Source organism: Eretmochelys imbricata, chromosome 3, assembly GCF_965152235.1.
Source record: "Eretmochelys imbricata isolate rEreImb1 chromosome 3, rEreImb1.hap1, whole genome shotgun sequence".
NCBI lineage: Eukaryota > Metazoa > Chordata > Testudines > Cheloniidae > Eretmochelys > Eretmochelys imbricata.
This window is the reverse complement of record NC_135574.1, coordinates 117,214,807-117,232,646: the sequence shown is the minus strand read 5'-3', so window position 1 is coordinate 117,232,646 and position 17,840 is coordinate 117,214,807. Positions and strand designations below refer to the sequence as shown.

Here is a 17,840-nt window from a genome sequence, read left to right as displayed (position 1 = left end):
TGCCACATACCGTACAGGTAATATTTTGCCCTTCCTACCACGTGTATTCAGTAGCTTTGATGCTACTGTCCATTGTGTAAATCTGCTGAAACTGAACTGGAAAGCAGGAGATAGAATATTGTATTCCTTTTGAAGTGCCCTGCATCTAAAAAGTATCTGAAGAACTAAGCTTTCTGAAAAATCCAAGTTCTCTGAAACATCCAGGTTCTGCAGATGGAGAAAATTGAAGTGTATAAGAGAATCTCTGCATTGCACAAACTAATATATAAAGCTGATAGAATCTGGAACATTTCAGATGGTTGGAGGAGATGGAATGTTGCTGATATAGCAAGATTCCCATCACATGATGCATTTGAATGCTGTTTTTGAAGATGTTTTCCAAATTCTTTTGTTAACCAGATTTACATGAGTTTGTCTGAAATTTCTTTTGCCCTATTATGGGAACATGAGCTCTTTTGGCTTACATACCATACATAAATATTTCATTCACACTATGGAAAATTAAACAATAGACTATAAATCTGCTTGCAATCTCAATTAAAATATAAAAAATCTCACACATGTTCCTTAGTGCAAAAAAGAAAAAAAAATCAGTGTGAATACTTGCTATAAAAGTGTTTGGGTTTCAAGGTCTTCGTTTTCTGATTTTTCATAAAAATTATTACCTTTTCATGACTTTGGTCTTAAGCGTGTTTCCCTCTATGAACAATCCTTGTGCCTTGGGGTTGACTGTTTTGGATTAATAGCCATATAATTTGGTAGCATTACTTCAGTTTACAAATATTCTCGTGTAGTGACCATGAAAGTATTGTTCTTAAGGGTTATTGTGAAAAGCACAGGATCTTTCTTTTAAACACATATTTTCAGAAATAGATGTTGAGTGATGATATATATTCAAGAGGAGGAAAATGTGAATAGGGAAAAGCCCCAAGGAAACTGAAAGGCACAATTCTATTTCTCATGGGGATGTGCACATTAATGTGTCTGGTGTCTCTTTGTGTAGAGTTCATTTCTCTATATATATAAAGCCAAAGAATCCGTCAAGAAAACTGGGTCAGCACCAGGACAGATACTAGGAACACGAATATTGTATCCAAGAAATTTTGAAGAAAATTTTTTAGTAGTCAAAGTAAAATTTAGTTGCTTGAGGTGTCTGTACAATTTGTAATGGAAACTTCCAATGGGAAGTGATGATGGGAAACAGTGGTCTACAGGACAAGCATTAAAAATGGGGAATGCCAAATATGTGTACTGTATATTAGCCTCGGTTTAGATTTGTTTAAATCTAGATTTGAATATTTTAAACAATGAAAGCCAGATTTTCTGGGAAAATAGTTTGCATACCCAAAGGGGAATTTGGCACACACGGGAGAAAGCAAACACTGGACTCAATTTTCAGAACCCTCAAGAACTTGCCAAAATAGACTGCAATTTTAATAGGAGACAGAGCACTGGGAAATTTGTGCTCAGCCAACTTGCATCTGGGCACTAATGCAGGTGTTGGCAGCACAAAACAGCTTGATTTTTTTTTTAAGCACATGTATGTCAATAGTCGTGTGTGAGTACATCCACTCAGGGTTTGACATATCACAACAACTAAGCATGCACAATTCTTGGAAGGGGAGAGACTGCCTAATCCCAGTGGTGCCCATTGCTGCTGTTCATTGCTGGTAGGGTGCCATCAGAGCAGGTTGAGTGCATTAAACAAGTTTCAGCCCACAAGAGCTTGCAATCTGCAAGGATCCTGTGGCTAGAAATTGTACGACAGTAGTCACTTTACACTTTGCTGCTGTTGTATGAACACATTGCATTTGACTTGCAAAGTCATCTTTAATTTTCTCAGAGATATGGGTGTGGCAAGTCAATGTGTCTGGAACACTTGGTTTTTTGTCACCTGTCGCAAGTTGATGAGTGTACTCCGTACTCTCATCTTTCCTCGTTCCTTTTAGTTCAGGATATTATTACTGTTTCCATTGGTGATGTGTGGAACCCCCAGGCCAATCTCCATGAAGAAGGAAAAATAAATATTAACACTAAACTCTTGAAAACATATTGATACATTCTTGTCAACAGTTACAGTATATGTTATACAATTGTCATATACATGGGCTATATTTCAAATACGTAGTTCTCATGTGTCTAGCTGTGTATTTTGTCAGTCACACCGATGCATCTATGTAAAGCTGACTGAATCAGGGTGATTTGTTTTCCTTTATTCTGTTTAAGTATGTCTACAAATTGGAGAAGGACATTAAGAGGACCCCATCAACTTTAAAAACACTTCTGTTCGAATATTTTTTTTACCTTTGTCATAAATATAAAGGGAAGGGTAAACCCCTTTAAAGAGGAAAAGTCCTCTCACCTGTAAAGGGTTAAGAAGCTAAAGGTAACCTCGCTGGCACCTGACCAAAATGACCAATGAGAAGACAAGATACTTTCAAAAGCTGGGAGGAGGGAGAGAAACAAAGGGTCTGTGTCTGTCAGTACGCTGCTTTTGCCGGGATGGAGTCTTAGAACTTTTAGTAAGTAATCTAGCTAGGTATGTGTTAGATTATGATTTCTTTAAATGGCTGGGAAAAGAACTGTGCTGAATAGAATAACTATTTCTGTCTGTGCGTCTTTTTTGTAACTTAAGGTTTTGCCTAGAGGGATTCTCTATGTTTTGAATCTAATTACCCTGTAAGGTATCTACCATCCTGATTTTAGAGGTGATTCCTTTACTTCTATTTCCTTCTATTTCTATTAAAAGTCTTCTTGTAAGAAAACTGAATGCTTTTTCATTGTTCTCAGATCCAAGGGTTTGGGTCTGTGGTCACCTATGCAAATTGGTGAGGATTTTTACCAAACCTTGTCCAGGAAGTGGGGTGCAAGGGTTGGGAGGATTTTGGGGGGAAAGACGTGTCCAAACTACGTTTCCCAGTAAACCCAGTTAGAGTTTGGTGATGGCAGTGGTTATTCCAAGGACAAAGGATAAAATTAATTTGTACCTTGGGGAAGTTTTAACCTAAGCTGGTAAAAGTAAGCTTAGGAGGTTTTCATGCAGGTCCCCACATCTGTACCCTAGAGTTCAGAGTGGGGGAGGAACCTTGACAACCTTCTATTCTTACAACTAGCATCTAAGATTGTTATAATTGTAAGGCATTAGAGAAGAGATTTTTTTTCTTCATTTGATTCCCTGATGTATAGTTGATTTTCATGAGTTCCTTGTCATAGTCAGTTTCCTCTGGTTTTTAAAGATCTTGCATGTAGCAACAAGAGATGGAATTTATTTATTTTTGTAAAACTAGGAAAATTATAATTGTAAAAATCAACAAGGGAACTCAGATAGCAGGTGTTGTACCTGGAACTACTTTTAAATATTTTCTTTTTAAATATAAAAACAAAGCTAACTAGATTTCATGTTGACTTTGGGCTTCAACTTTTTCAATGGGGAATGGATGATTCAGGGAATGATAGTATATGCAATTTGTCTCCTATAAATCATGGAAATATTGAGACATGTCAAACATCTTGATTACTTTGACTTTATATTGCTTCCCTTCCTTTCAGCGTGGTGTTTTTCTGTTTTTTAGACTGAACTTTTTTCAAAGTATGACGGGCCTTGATTTTTCTTGCTTCCTATAAAGCATATCGCTTATCTTGGCTGCTAAATAGTATAGATTGTTACTTGCTGTGTTCTTCTGTAAGGGTCTTGGGTCAATCCTAATAACCGATTCAGGGTGGACGGAACACCAGTTGCAGCAGGCCTTGTTCCCCAGTTGAAAATATCCCAATAAGGAGTGCAGTCCTCCACTAATCTGAAGTGAAGGGGAGTATATCTACTTGGGCACACTCCTGGAGCGTGCACTCAATTGAGAGTATGTTCCAAGTTAGACATGTGTCTGTTTTGCAGACCAGACTGTTCAGTGCACCTGTTCCCTTTTTTACCAATATGCAACCTGATGTAAGGTGGTATTTGCTTGATAATCTAATGCTACATATATTGGTGACAGCATTTCTTTGTGTTGTTTACAATAAAACAAAAATTCTAATTGGCTTGTCTTTCACGCTCTTGGTAGGCTTGGATGATTGCCTGCAGCAGTATGTCCCCAAATTTGAACGGGAGAAGATAAATGGTGAACAGCTGTTACAGATTTCACATCAAGATCTTGAAGAGTTGGGTATCTCACGAATTGGACACCAGGAACTGGTTCTGGAGGCAGTGGATCTTCTCTGTGCACTGGTCAGTTATTCAGTGAACATACAGGTGGTTTAAGAAACTTACTGTGTTGAAAATGAAATAGTAGCAGATTGTTTAATTCAAATCAGTGCCATCTCAGAAGTATTTGCATATTTTTCCCGCCTGTTAACATACTAAATCCTTGGTTCTCAAACTTTTTTACTGGTAATCCCTTTCACACGGCAAGCCTGAGTGTGACCCCCATTATAAACTAATTTTTTTTTTTTTTACATATTTAACACCGTTATAAATGCTGGATGCAAAGTGAGGTTTGGGGTGGAGGCTGACAGCTCGCGACTTCCCCCATGTAATAACTTCACGACCCGCTAAGGGGTCCCAACCCCCAGTTTGAGAACCCCTGTACTAAATTATGGGTTACATTTGAAGAATGAAGTTATTTGAGTGGCACTAAGGTAAAATCACATGGTTCCTGTCACTGTACGCATTACCGAGAAAATAACTGTCAAGTATGGTGCATTGGTCATAAAAAATGACATTGTGGAAATGGCAGTTGTTAATAATTGTTGATATAAACTGGATTAGGCTAGCCACATCTCTTCTCCATAAACTAGCAAAACTATAGAACTCTGTACTCTTATAGATAATTTATAAAAAGACCTTTTAAAAACGATTTAAGGAATATTTTGATGGTAGGACTATTAAAAAAAAAAAAAAATCATTGTATCTGAAATTTCAGCTGTTTCCCTCCTTCCCTTTGTATAATTGTATGTAGGGGTTTTAAATGTAGACCTGCTCTGGAATGAATGCATAAATTGCTGTCTGTATTGGTGATACAGTATTACAGATACAGTTTATTTAAAAGCCATGATTTGGACACACTTTGAGTATGTGTTTGATGTAATGCTATGAGCTAGAGCCAGAAATATACACAATTACATCACTGAGAATGGTGGGAAAGAATGCTCAGCAATTCTTTTGCCATTACTGGCCTACATTCCATTCATTATGTAACGTTTGCTGCACTGAGTGTATTCTTCTTAAAATGGTCAGAGCTTTTACTCCATGTGAAATGTGCTATTCTTATTTCAGAAAGATGGTACAGAGATCATTTGTACTCGATTAAACCAACGACAAACGGGATATCCTATAACAAAGCAACTGTGTTTCATCAACAGAATTTATAAATATTTTGTTCAAATACTTCAGCCAAAACATTTGTACAATAGCAAAGGCTTTTTTCCTAAATATTTTTGTATATCAATATTTTTTAACGTTAATCTTCACTTAACGGAAGAACTGAAACATAACTCATGCTGTGGGGATGGGGTATAGTGTATCAGGCAAGGGAGAGAGTCTGGTGAATTAACAAATGAACTGTATATTGGCCTGAGTGAAATAATGGATGTGGCAGCCACCCTAAGGCATTTTTTCCTTACTATTATAATATGAGAATAAAACAAAGCTGGATGACTGCCAGAACCTAAAGCTGTTTTATCTCCTACAATTTCCTCCTAATTTCCTTTGTAGACAAAAGTTTTGACCTTAGGCCCATTTCTGGAAATACTTTTGTGTAGTACAGTTCAAGTTAATGCATTAGACAGAGTTCATATGCTGTAACTAAAATGTCCTTGTTCTTTTTTTGGGTAGAGGGAGTTTTGGGGGGAGGTGTTCCTGTGTTTTAGCTTGTCTTTTGTCGTCACCTTAATTTCTTTTTTGAGTTTTAGGAAAGGCATTAGTGTATCAAATCAGCCTTAATTTTGTGCTCCAGTGTTTCTGCTTCATGTTTGGATGTAAGTCAGGTTTTCATGGCTTTGCTAGCGCTTTCGCTTTTCATATGAAGGAGAAGGTCGTCTCCTCCTCCTCCACCTCCTCCCTCTCCCTCCCCCCCCCCTTACCATCCCAAGGTCCTTCAGATACAGTTTTATGCATTAATGCATTCTGGTATTTTGTGCTGAAGTGACTTTTTCCCCCTAACCCCCAAATTAAAAAGCCAAAAACCAATCCATAATTACTGTTAGAAGCATACTTTTATGAAGACTTCTTCCACCTCCCACAATCTAGTCCTACGTGACCTGGCACATAGTAAATGCAACTGGGCTTATACCCCACAACGTGGCCTTCTCAGGAACTTGGTGCTTTTTTCCCACTCTGAGCCTTTATAAAAGATTGCTCTTTTCCCCCAGTCCTGCCTAGCATGGTTTTTTTTCCTCGACCTCTTTCAAGAGTGTCCTCTGGTTCCATGGCATACCACAAGAACTCCTGCGACCCCGAAAGAAAGAAAGGAAAGTTGCCTTTGAAGCATCTTTCTCCTTAAATGGTCGCCAGATTGTCAACCTCTGAGATTTTTCTAGGCCCATCCAGCCACTGAATACAGGAGAGTCTGAGGCTAAGATGTCATTGTGGAAAGGACATCAAAGAAAATCTAAAGGAGGACCACACTGAAGGATGAGAGCTAATGATATTAAAAGGACACTGTCAACTTGAAAATAACTTCCATCTGTAAATGTTGTCTGTTGCTGTAGTAAACCACCCCTAAGATAGTATAAATGAAAATTAGAGTAGATCTATTTTTTCTGTTTATGTTGTTCATTTGACAGTTCATTGTGCAAAATCAGTTTTGTGTTTTGATTGTATATCCTCTCCCTAGCCTTTTCAGAAGGGTGTTTATCAAGAACACCTGCAGCAGTACTGTAACTGAAGAGACAACAGGCAAGTGTGTGCTCTGAGGAAAAGGGCGAGGGGCTCCCCTCTGAGCATGTATGTTTGTTGCTCTTGAGCCTGCCTAAAATACCCTTCTCAACAGGTAGATGGGGCAGAAAAAACTTTTTTTTTTTTCCTTTAAACCTTGGATTAAAAGGGTGTTCTGTCAGAAAATGAACTTTTAAAAAAAATCAAATTGAGTATCTCTGGCTTTCCATACATTAAAGTGGGGAGCAGACACTTTAGTTGACTGAAATTTTAAAGGGACATACACTTGCTTTTTAAACTCCAGTTAAACCACAGAAATGGTGGCACAAATTTAAAAGTTAAGATGTCACCATGAAGCAGAATTGTGCAAAAATCACCTGGAAAGGTGGTAAACTTGTGGAACATCTTGCCGAGGATATGACTAGACTTTGGCATAGGTTCAGTGAATGAAGAACAGTGCAGGCATTAATGGGAAATAATAGCTTCATATTTAGTTTGCTCTTGGGATTAGGGTCCCAAATTCTCCTGTAGCTTATAATACTCCTATATATGTTAAAGCGCAGACTAGATCTTCAACCATGGTAGAAAGATGCAGCTGTTTTTTTTTTTTTTTTCTCTACCTTAGAGTTGAGGGATCTTGGTGTGGTGGATCTGCCTTTGTTAGTTTTGCCTGATAGGGCAAACTACTCCCTCATGCTGTAGCAATGCTTGTGATGTTGTATCAATGTGGTGCAGTACAATGTAATTATATTTGGCGTGTTGTCGTCTTCAGCATCATGTGACATGCATGATCTGATCAGTTTTTCACAAGACCACCAAATCAAGTTGTATGATGATGGCATTTTAGAGGATTCCAGTGCAAAGTGACAACATATAAGTAGTTCTTGCAGAATTGATCTGAAAAATTTAAAGATGAAGGTCAGGCTTGACAAAGCCCTGGCTGGGATGATTAGTTGGGGATTGGTCCTGCTTTGAGCAGGGGGTTGGACTAGATGACCTCCTGAGGTCCCTTCCAACCCTGATATTCTATGAACCAAAAATACCAGGATGGATAGCAATTTTTGTTTTAGGTTAAGTGTATGCTGCTGTGCTTGTGCTGTAACTGTCTATGTATATAAATTTATAACTTAAGTTTGTGGAGGTTTCAAGCCCACAACTTACCCCAGCACTATATTCACTTTAACATTTTGATGCTGAAGGAAATTGGAATCAATGTATATTCAGAATTTACACTTTTTTGGATCTTTTGCCTTCTTCCCCACTCCCGCCCCACTTTATTAAGAAGTCTCCAGTTGAAAATTATTTTTTTAAATGTCATCTACTTCTATGTCAGTTACCTTAACTCAACTAGTTGTCAGATCAGTGTAGTGTTTAGCAGACTTGTCTCTGTAAACTATAACGTGGTTTGGTGGCGGAGTGGGGGAAGTAGACGCACTTTGAGGTGTCTTATTTAAACTGTACCCTTACATGTGTCTTCCCAAATTAATGAATAATCAGATAGGAATGTTTGACATAATGTGCTCCCAAGGGCCCACTTCTTTGTGTGTGTTGATGAAAAATGAAGTTTGTTGATGTATTGAACTAGAAAACAGTTTCCATCTACATAAGCAACACAACTTTTTTCTTGAAATAATAAACAGTTAAAACATTAATGTCGGGTTGTATTAAAATTTTTTTTTAAAGCAAAAAGCTAAATTTTTGGGGCTTCAGCTACCTGCCAAACATCAGCGACTGATACTTGGTATAAATAGGGAGGGGTGGCATGATTGGAGCATGGGACTGGGAACCAGCAATTCCTGGATTCTAATCCTGACTCTAACTCCTTTGGTGGCCTCTGGTGAGTCACTTAATCTGTTCTTAAAGATGGAGAAACTAAAATGAAGTGGATTATATTTAGCCAGCTCTTGGCGGTGTTGAAGATTGGCTGACTGATATTTGTAAAACGTTTTGAAGATTAAAAACATTAATTCACATGAAAGAAGTTCTGATTAAATCAAAGAAGTAATTGGAGGGAGATCAAGCATCAGAATAACGTAGGTGTTCAGATCCCATGGTATTAGGTGCAGAATGGGAACTCAGATAGCGTGGGACGGAATTAAATCCAATTTGGAAACCCTCATTTTCCCATAAAACCTGTATGAGAGGGTGATTTTCTTTCAAACAGTTGTGCAGTAGCTGGTGGCTCTTCGAGTTGAGTCTCTACGGGTGCTGCAATGTAGGTATGGCTGTGTGCCTGTGCTGCTGATCAGAGAACTTCGGTAGCCGTGTCCGTTGGGCCCGCACGTGCTCTGTCGTTGTCCTCAGTTGCTTTTCAAGCTAGCTCCACCCCTAGCTAGAGATGGATCCGTTGCTGTATGTTTGCGGATCGTTAACATTCTTATTTTGCTAAAATTTAGCTTCCCTTGAAGCCTCTTTTTTTCTTTCCTTGTTCCATTTTATTTGGCCATGCCTTTTAAAAAACAACAAACCAAACTGAAAAGAAGAAAGGACTCTGTTCTTTTGTCAACCTCTGTTGCAGGGGGGAGGGGTAAGACATTTCCCACACAAGGGTATGCCTGGCTCTCTGGACTTCGAGAAGTGCTGCACTTGCAACAAGGCAATCCCAGTCATGGACAAGCAATCCCAGTGCATCTACTGCCTCGGCGAGGGCCACATCCAGCAGAAGTGTTCCCTCTGCCATCAGCTCCACCTGAGATCCCACTAGGACAGAGAGCACCTCCAAAAATCATCTTTATGGAAGCAGCTCTCTGATGAGCATGAGTCTTCCCCTCAGTCTTAGACTTTGAAGGATAGGGGGTCTAAGAAATGGTCCAGGGACTCCCCACTTTTTTTAAACCTCTGAGAGGAGTTTCCTCAGCGAGAACCGGGATAGCTGAAAGTTATTGCCATCTCACTTGGTATCCTTGGCACTGCCAACACCGAGACTACAATTCAGCACCCATGCTTCACAGTGACCATCAGTATCTGGTACTGCTGTAGGCCCATGGACCCTTTGGGCATGGAAACCGAATCTTCGATACTGAGAAATAAGGGCAAATGCCCTAAAATGCTCCTGGTATGTGTGCTGACATTGGTAATGCCAGCGATAATAGCCTACCAGGCACTGGAGAGACAAGTACAGGCAAGGTCTCCATCTCGCCCAATACCGGGACACTCGGTACCAGTAGAATTCCATCAAGCTGGTGATCTAGGCATGATGGAGGCACCCAACTCTCTGCCCCTCGATACTGAGTTCATGGCACCAAGCCATTGCGGGGCACGGGTATGTCCCTTCAATCATGCCATGCCCTCCCCCACTATCAAGTGAGGGATTGGATAGTGAACCGGACGGCGTATTGCAGTACTCCTCTTGAGTGCCTTATGGACCTACTATCAGTAGGGTCTGGGAATGTACCAGCAGATGGCACCACCACCATCTTGGTACAACCACCAGTGGGCAAGTCCATCAGGCCCTATGGCACCACAGTGGCCATACTGGGACTGCTGGGTGGCACACTGACAGCTTGCCTCATGAGCTTCAAGCATCACCTACAACCCTCCAGGCATGCTCCCTCAGCCACAGCATTGAAGGTTTCAGAGCCTCAAGAGACAGAGGAGCAAGAAGGGGATATGGAGGAGGAGGAGATAACACCTAAAGCCATATCTTCCTCTTTGCTGGATGAAGTGGTCATGCCTGCATTACCATCTGTGGCAGATGACTTCCACCTGTTTCAGGAGCAGGGGAAAAGAGTAGCAGATACCCTCCACATACCATTGGAGGAGCTCAGACATGCACCACCAGCTCATTGTCATCCTCCACTTTTTGTCCTTTTAAAAAATCAGCCTCCCAATCAATAAAGCGATCTTAGAACTGGCTAAAACGGCGTGCCAAACCCTGGCATCGATAGCCTCAATGTGCAAGTGGGTAGACAAGAAATATTATGTCCCCACAAAGGAATCAGTTTTTTCTCCTACCCACCACCCAGTTCCATCGTGGTGGATGCTGTGACAACAACATCGTTCTAGGGGAGCACCCTATGACAGAGACTGGAAGTGCCTCGATGTCCTTGATAGGAAATTGTATTCCTAGGCCACCTTAAACCTTCTCTTCAATGTTCGTCCAACCACCTGCCCTAAACACCACTTTTGACAGGCGGGTCGAGGCATCACAAGACCACTCCCTACTACTGTCTGTGACCATGCATCAATTTGACCACTGTTTGGCAGCGTTCCACAGTAAATAATGTGGGACAGATAGGTCCTAGAGATTATCAGTTCCAGGTACTCCATCCAGTTCACCTTTCTACACCCCCACAACACCCTTCCCCTGCCTCTTCAGGAACCCTTTTCATAAGAGTCTGCTATGTCAGGAGGTAGGTCAACTCCTACAGTTAGGAGCTATAGAACAGGTACCTCAGCATCTACGAGGCAAGGAGTTCTGCTGTCTTTACTTCCCAATGCACAAAAGGAAGGGAGGTTGGAGACCTATCCTGGGCATCAGAGCTCGCAACAAGTTTTTTGAGGATCAGAAGTTCAAGATGGTCAGTTTATCAATGATTAGTCCATCATTGGAACAGGGAGACTGGTTTTCAGCCTGCAGGACGCCTACTTTCATATTTCAATATTACTGGCTTACAGATGATTTCTCAGATTTATTTTGGAACATGACCATTACTAATACAGAGTCCTCCCCTTCAGACTTTGATTAGCCCTGAGAGTATTTTTCCCAGTTCTCTCAGTGATAGCCACTCATCTACACTTACAAGAGATAATGATCTACACTTGTCTGGATGATTGTCTCCTCAGAGCCTAGTTGCTCCAGGAGGCTTGTCAAGCCACCGATTTCATGATATGCTTGTTCACAGGTCTGGGCCTTCAGCTCAACACCAAAGCCTTCCTACCTCAAGACAGGTTCCTATCCCTGGTGTTACTCATAGATTCAGCTCAGTACAGACCTCAAATACCAGCCAGACTCTGCCTCCAACTCCAGGGGCATATGGTGCGAGCACAGCTGTGATACCGGATGCCCGACTCCACATGCGATGCCTACAGCTATGGTTCAGTTCAGTTTACAGGCTGAATAGAGACAGTGTGAACAAACCCTGTCACTACCTACCAGGATCAAAAACTGCCTGGCCTGGTGGAAGAACCCAGCCAATGCATGCAAAGGGATTCCCTTCTTACAGGTGTCGCCATCGTCGCTCCTTATCACCGACGTATTGCGCAGAGGATGGAGCGCGGATCTAAACAGCCATGCAATGCAAAGCAAATGGTCACCTGTGGAGTTATTCTTACATATCAATCTCCTTGAATTGAGAGTTGTCAGGAATGCCTGCGCCCATTTCCTCCCACTGAGAGCAGGATCACATACGAAGATCCTAATGGACAACATAGCCTGCATGTACTACGTGAACCGCCAGGAAGGGGCAAGGTCACCCCCTCTATGCACGGACGCGATGAGGCTATGGACCTGGTATAGCTCTCACGTCACCTTGTCCGCAGCTTACCTCCCGGGCTCGCAGAACTCGATAGCGGACAAGCTCACTGGCAAATTTCTGCATGATCACAAATTAGAGATGCATCTGTCAGTTCTTCGCGACTTGTTCTCACAGTGGGGAACGCAGTTCACAGACCTGTTTGCCACTTACCAGAACAAGAAGTATCCAAGATACTACTCCAGGGTGGAGATTGGACAGCACTCTCTGTGAGATCCTCTCCTTCTCCCCTGGGACAAGGACCTTTTTTACGCTTTCCTTCCATTTTCCCTTCTGCTGAAGATCCTGCTAAAGGTAGAGGGATGGAGCTCACATAATCCTGATTTGCTCCTACTTGGCCAAGACAGACCCGGTACCCTTACCTGATGCAGCTCGTGATGTGCTTGCTGATCTCCCTTCTGAACTCTCTGCACCTCCTCTCACAGGACAAAGCATACATCCCAACTTGGGGATACTCTGCCTCAAAGCATGGCTCCTACATGGTTCCAGCACCTAGAAAGGTCATGCTGAAGGGAAGTGCAAGAAGTTCTGTAACACAGTAGAAAGTCCTTCAGGCAAAGTAGTTACCTGCAGAGGTGGTTTCAGATTTGGTGCATGTCTTAACAAATCTTTCCAGTGTCAGCAACTCTTCCACATCTTCTGGAATATGCTCTGACCCTTAAAAATTGGGGTTTTCCCTGAGCTCTCTCAGGGTCCACTTAGCAGCCACTACAATGTTTCTCCGACCCATAGAGGGATACTCAGTACTATCGCATCCAATGACCAAAAGGTTCCTTAAGGGTATAACTAACCTCTTCCCTCAACTTTGATTTTCTACCCCTCATGGAACCTAGACCTGGTACTGAAAAGGCTGACCAGACCCCCCTTTGAGCCTATGGCTACCTGTTCACTGACATACCTATCGGTGAAAACGGCCTTTCTGATAGCAATCACCTCGGCTAGAAGAATAGGGGAGATACCAGCTTTGATGGTGCATCGCCCTTACACAGTATTCTTCCCAGGCAAGGTTACACTCAGGTCGCATCCAAAGTTCATTCCTAAGATAACATCGTCATTTCATATGAATCAGTCTATCCACCTTTCCATCTTCTACTCCAAGCCTCACCGAGACAACAGGGAAGCCATACTGCATACCTTAGATGTTAGGAGAGCCCTTGCATCCTACCTCAATAGGACACAAAGCTTCAGGAAGTCCCCTAAACTATTTCTCTCCATGGTGGAAAGATCAAAGGGTTCAGCAATATCAGCCCAAAGACACTCTAAGTGGGTCTCGAATTGCATCAGACAGTACTACCAAATTCGTAACATGACCCCCTCCAGACTCTATCCATACACATTCCACAAGATTGATCTCCTCATCTGTCACCTTCTTTAAGGATGTCCCTATTGCAGATATCTGCAGAGTGGTGATGTGGGTGTCTGCTCACACCTTCACAGGTCACTGGGGACTCCACCTCTAATGCCATCTTTGGCTTCACAGTACTGTCATCTGTGACTGACTCAACTCTGAAGTCTCAACCCTCCAAAAGGGTTGCAGCTTGGTAGTCACCTACAATGGTGCATCCATCGAGGAGTGTCCCTAAGAAGTTATTACTCATCATCATCCGATGAGGTGAGCTGTAGCTCACGAAAGCTCATGCTCAAATAAATTGGTTAGTCTCTAAGGTGCCACAAGTACCCCTTTTCTTTTTGCGAATACAGACTAACACGGCTGTTACTCTGAAACCTGTCATTACTCACCTTCTTCAGTAATGATGGTGATTCCAGATGTGTGTCCCTGTGAGTGTTCCACAACCCGCCCTCCTCCCCTCTACTTTGGAGTACTTCTTTGACTGTGGTAGAGAAGGAAGTGAGGACAGTTAGCCCACACGCACTGACTAGTCTCATGGCGCAGCATAGGCCCAACAGACACTGATACCAAAGTTCTCCGATAAGCAGCGCAGGGAAGCAGACACACCTACAATGGGGCACTCGTAGGGTTGCACATCTCGAAGAGCCATTGTTGCTGCACAAAGTGAGTAACTTCTTTGCGTGCAATGGTGATAATTGCTTGCACTAATTAGGCATTCAGTTGCATTCTCGTTTTTATGCATCTGAGTGCATGCCTGAGTGCTTGAAACTCAGGCCTTGGGAATTCTGCAGTTGTCCCTCACCCTGCCTCATCTGAAAGGATCACAGCTCTTTATCGAGTGGTTCTAACCATCTAATAACTTGTTTGAGTAAGTTGCTCTCCTTATGGGTTAAAAGGGCCTATAATGTTTTCAGTCCCGAGTGAAGGGATATTCTGTTTGGCCTCTCCCCTTGCTAGAGTAGTTAGGCTTTTATACTCTTCTAGCACGCTGCTATTTTCACGTTCTTGTGGCTGCAGGAACTGGCTTGGCACTCAGAGCTGGTGGTGAGGAAGCAGCACACCAAAAACAAACAATATTGCAGCATCGTGTAAGAGGATGAAAAAACTTGGCTGCAAGAAACTCATCAAAATGATCGTCTCTTGTTTTTGTTTTACTTTAAATCGAAAGGTGGCAAGTTTTTATATGGCTACAGAATGTAATGCTCAGACTTTTATTATTAAAGCCAGAAATTTTCCTGCTCTGGGATGACGGAAAACTTAAGGATATCCTCTGCTGTTGGAAGGGTGTTGTTTCTTAGACCACATCCTCTCTCATCTCAGCAACACCTCTCTAGCTGTACTCTAGATACCATGTGCTCCCTTGTCAAGTGCTCTAGTAGACTTTTGCAGTGTATACCCGCTGGACTGTGGCCAGAACTGGGAGGTAGTTTTAAAGGCAATTTGGTGGCTGAAAAATGCCAGTATGTTTTAGCTTTGTGGATTCTTGGGGGGAGTTCTATAGGCTTTTTCTTTTTTTTTTTTTTGGGGGGGGGCGGGTTTTCTTTTAAAATAAAATAAATAAATAAAAAGTTCCCTGTCACTTGTGCTACAGCTTTTTCAGTCCAAGGTATCCCAGACTTCATTATGCACATTTGACCAGGAAAGCCAGGGAGTACATGAAACTTGAGTAGAGTGGAGCACAACAATCTGCATAAGAGATCCTAGATCAGGAATATTGCCAGTAAAGCTGGGTCACGGATCATGTAAGCTTAATGGAGTGGGAAGAAGTGTTTTTGAAGGCCATAAGGGGGCTTCTGGGAGAAATGCTGTGATTGAGGGGAGGGGAGGAAGTGGTGGCGGCATGAGATTTGTACGGGGACAAGTGGTTTGTTGTCTCTCATCTCTTACAAATCATTATAGATACAAAGTGCAGTTGAAAATCATCAGAAGGCTTTCCCCATTCGTAGCACGTGTTCTAGCCCATCATGTCTCTGTAATAACTTCTTGAGTTGCAGTGTAGTTTTTTTTTGTTTTGTTTTTCTTTCTAAGTAATCTTTGTGCTAGAGTGGTGCCCTTGGGCTGTGTCTAAACAGAGGTTTTTGTAAATTCCAGTGTTGCCCTGGCATTAGTGTAGCTCCAACTCTGAGCATAGCTAGTCTGTGCTAGGGCTTCTGCCATTGCTAGGGATGGTGGAAATTCATCTGGGCAATAGCAGTGATGGGAGAATTTCACAAAGATCTCAAGTACAGATAAGACCCTAAAGACTAGGGTCAAGCTTTTTCAAACATGACTAGTGATTTTGGGTACCCCTGTTTTTCGGTGCTCAACCTGAAAAAGGGACTTTATTTTTCAGAAAGTGCTGAGGGACCTATCTGCCCTCTGAAAATCAAGCTTCTTTAAGATGTCTCCAGTGAGGCATCCCAAATTATTAATCACATTTGAAAATGTTGGCCTTAACCTCTGTCTACAGAACAGATACAGCATGGGTTTTGTAACTGACATTTGGACTGAGACAAACTGATTTTGCGTAAGCCAACTGGATTCTAATTTTTGTTACTAGTGACTTGGGTGCATTTGAACTCGCGACCTAGATGTTAGAGGTTCTCTCTGTATTATCACTCTCTGAGTGATCTAGTATTCCATAGGTTTTACCTTTTGGGATGGGGGGAAGGGACTTCAAAGGCAATTTTCACTCTTTTATGCATAGTGTTGATGCTGTCCATACACTTGCAAATAAATGCCCTTTCCTAGTAGGGGAACACTTACCTCAGAAGTGTTATAATTTCACAGTCAAAACTCTAGTGTAAATATTTAATCCTATCTGTTGCCTGGTAGTTCAGCTTTTGTCCCTCAGCAGGTTTAAACTTCACCCTCTTTTTTGTTGTGAGTGGAACATAGCTATGCTGCTTCTGGTTTTCCACCATAGTACTGGGAGCAGCCAGACTTCCATTACCTGTAATGGGAGAAAAGTGAAATCAACGCTGCTTGTTCCATTAAGAATCAAGTGATGTGATGGGATTTTGGGCCCTAATATTCTGAGATTGAGTTCCCTCAACTCCCAGTGACTTCAGTGGAAATTGATGAGGTTTGTCACATAGTAAAGTCAGGCCTTCAGTCAGGTAGCTTTTGTCTCCGTGGCATTCTGCAGCTGGAAGTGTAACCCTGCTGCATCTGAATGTTCAGAAATCTTTGGACTGCTTTTCAAATCTTTGCATCTGGGACAGCACCTACACCTGCTTTCCAAACCAGTTACCTACACACCCACAACAGGATTTGGGGACTTCCTGCATTGTCTAGGAGTTAAGAGCACTGAGGATAACTGGGATTAATAGCATACTTTCAAATGCCTAATATAGATTAGAGACTGCATTTCACAGAGCAGGTTGTCCAATGGTGTCTGGTTCAATCAAGTTGCTTTTTTCCCAAACAATTTTTCTTTTGTCAAGAGAGTAATTATAAGCAGTACTCTGGATCTTCCATCCCAAATAGCTAATTGCACCACAAAACAGACTTAGATGGGATCTCTATATTGACTTACAAAACTATTTTAAAAAAATCTTTTTTTTTTGCAGAATTATGGCCTTGAAACAGACAATATGAAGAACTTGGTTCTCAAATTGCGAGCTTCTTCCAACAACCTGCAGAATTACATCAGCAGCCGGAGGAAAAATTCGAATTATGATGGAAAAACCTCACACAAACCCCCCAATGAATTCCTCACCTCAGTGGTGGAGCTCATTGGTGCTGCTAAGGCCTTGCTAGCATGGTTGGACAGGTATGAGATTGGTACTCTCATTTAAAAAAAAAAAAAAAAAAAATCCATATGGTCACTTGTGTTAGTGAAATGAATGTTTTCGGCTTCCAAAGGCAGCTTCTAGAGTGATGTCTGGATGTAAATGTCTCTGTTCTCACCCAGACCACCACTTTATTTAAATCTTAGGATGTCGGTAATTAGCAAGTTGAATTGCCAGGCTGTTGGTGGCTGCAGGGCATGGGGTGATGATACTTCTAAAATCAATGGATTTGACCAGTGTTTACAGTGATTGGAAACTCTCTCTCCTCCTCCACACCCCCCACCCCAAAATTTCCCTAGTTCAGACAGGGCTTTAAAGAAAATTCCCCATCCTCCCCACCCCCTTATGCAGATGCAACTTTCTGCTCCACCTCC

At 41.9% G+C, this 17,840-nt stretch overlaps 1 protein-coding gene across 1 annotated transcript in view; it reads left to right on the top strand.

The window, feature by feature from the left end:
- Positions 1 to 17,840, top strand: part of CNKSR3 (CNKSR family member 3) — a 99,446-nt gene that overhangs the window by 45,652 nt on the left and 35,954 nt on the right. Inside the window, exons 2-3 of the mRNA XM_077813223.1 lie at positions 4,059 to 4,222; positions 17,245 to 17,447. Of these exons, the coding sequence (XP_077669349.1) occupies positions 4,059 to 4,222; positions 17,245 to 17,447 (367 nt within the window). The remainder of the gene's footprint in view (positions 1 to 4,058; positions 4,223 to 17,244; positions 17,448 to 17,840) is intronic.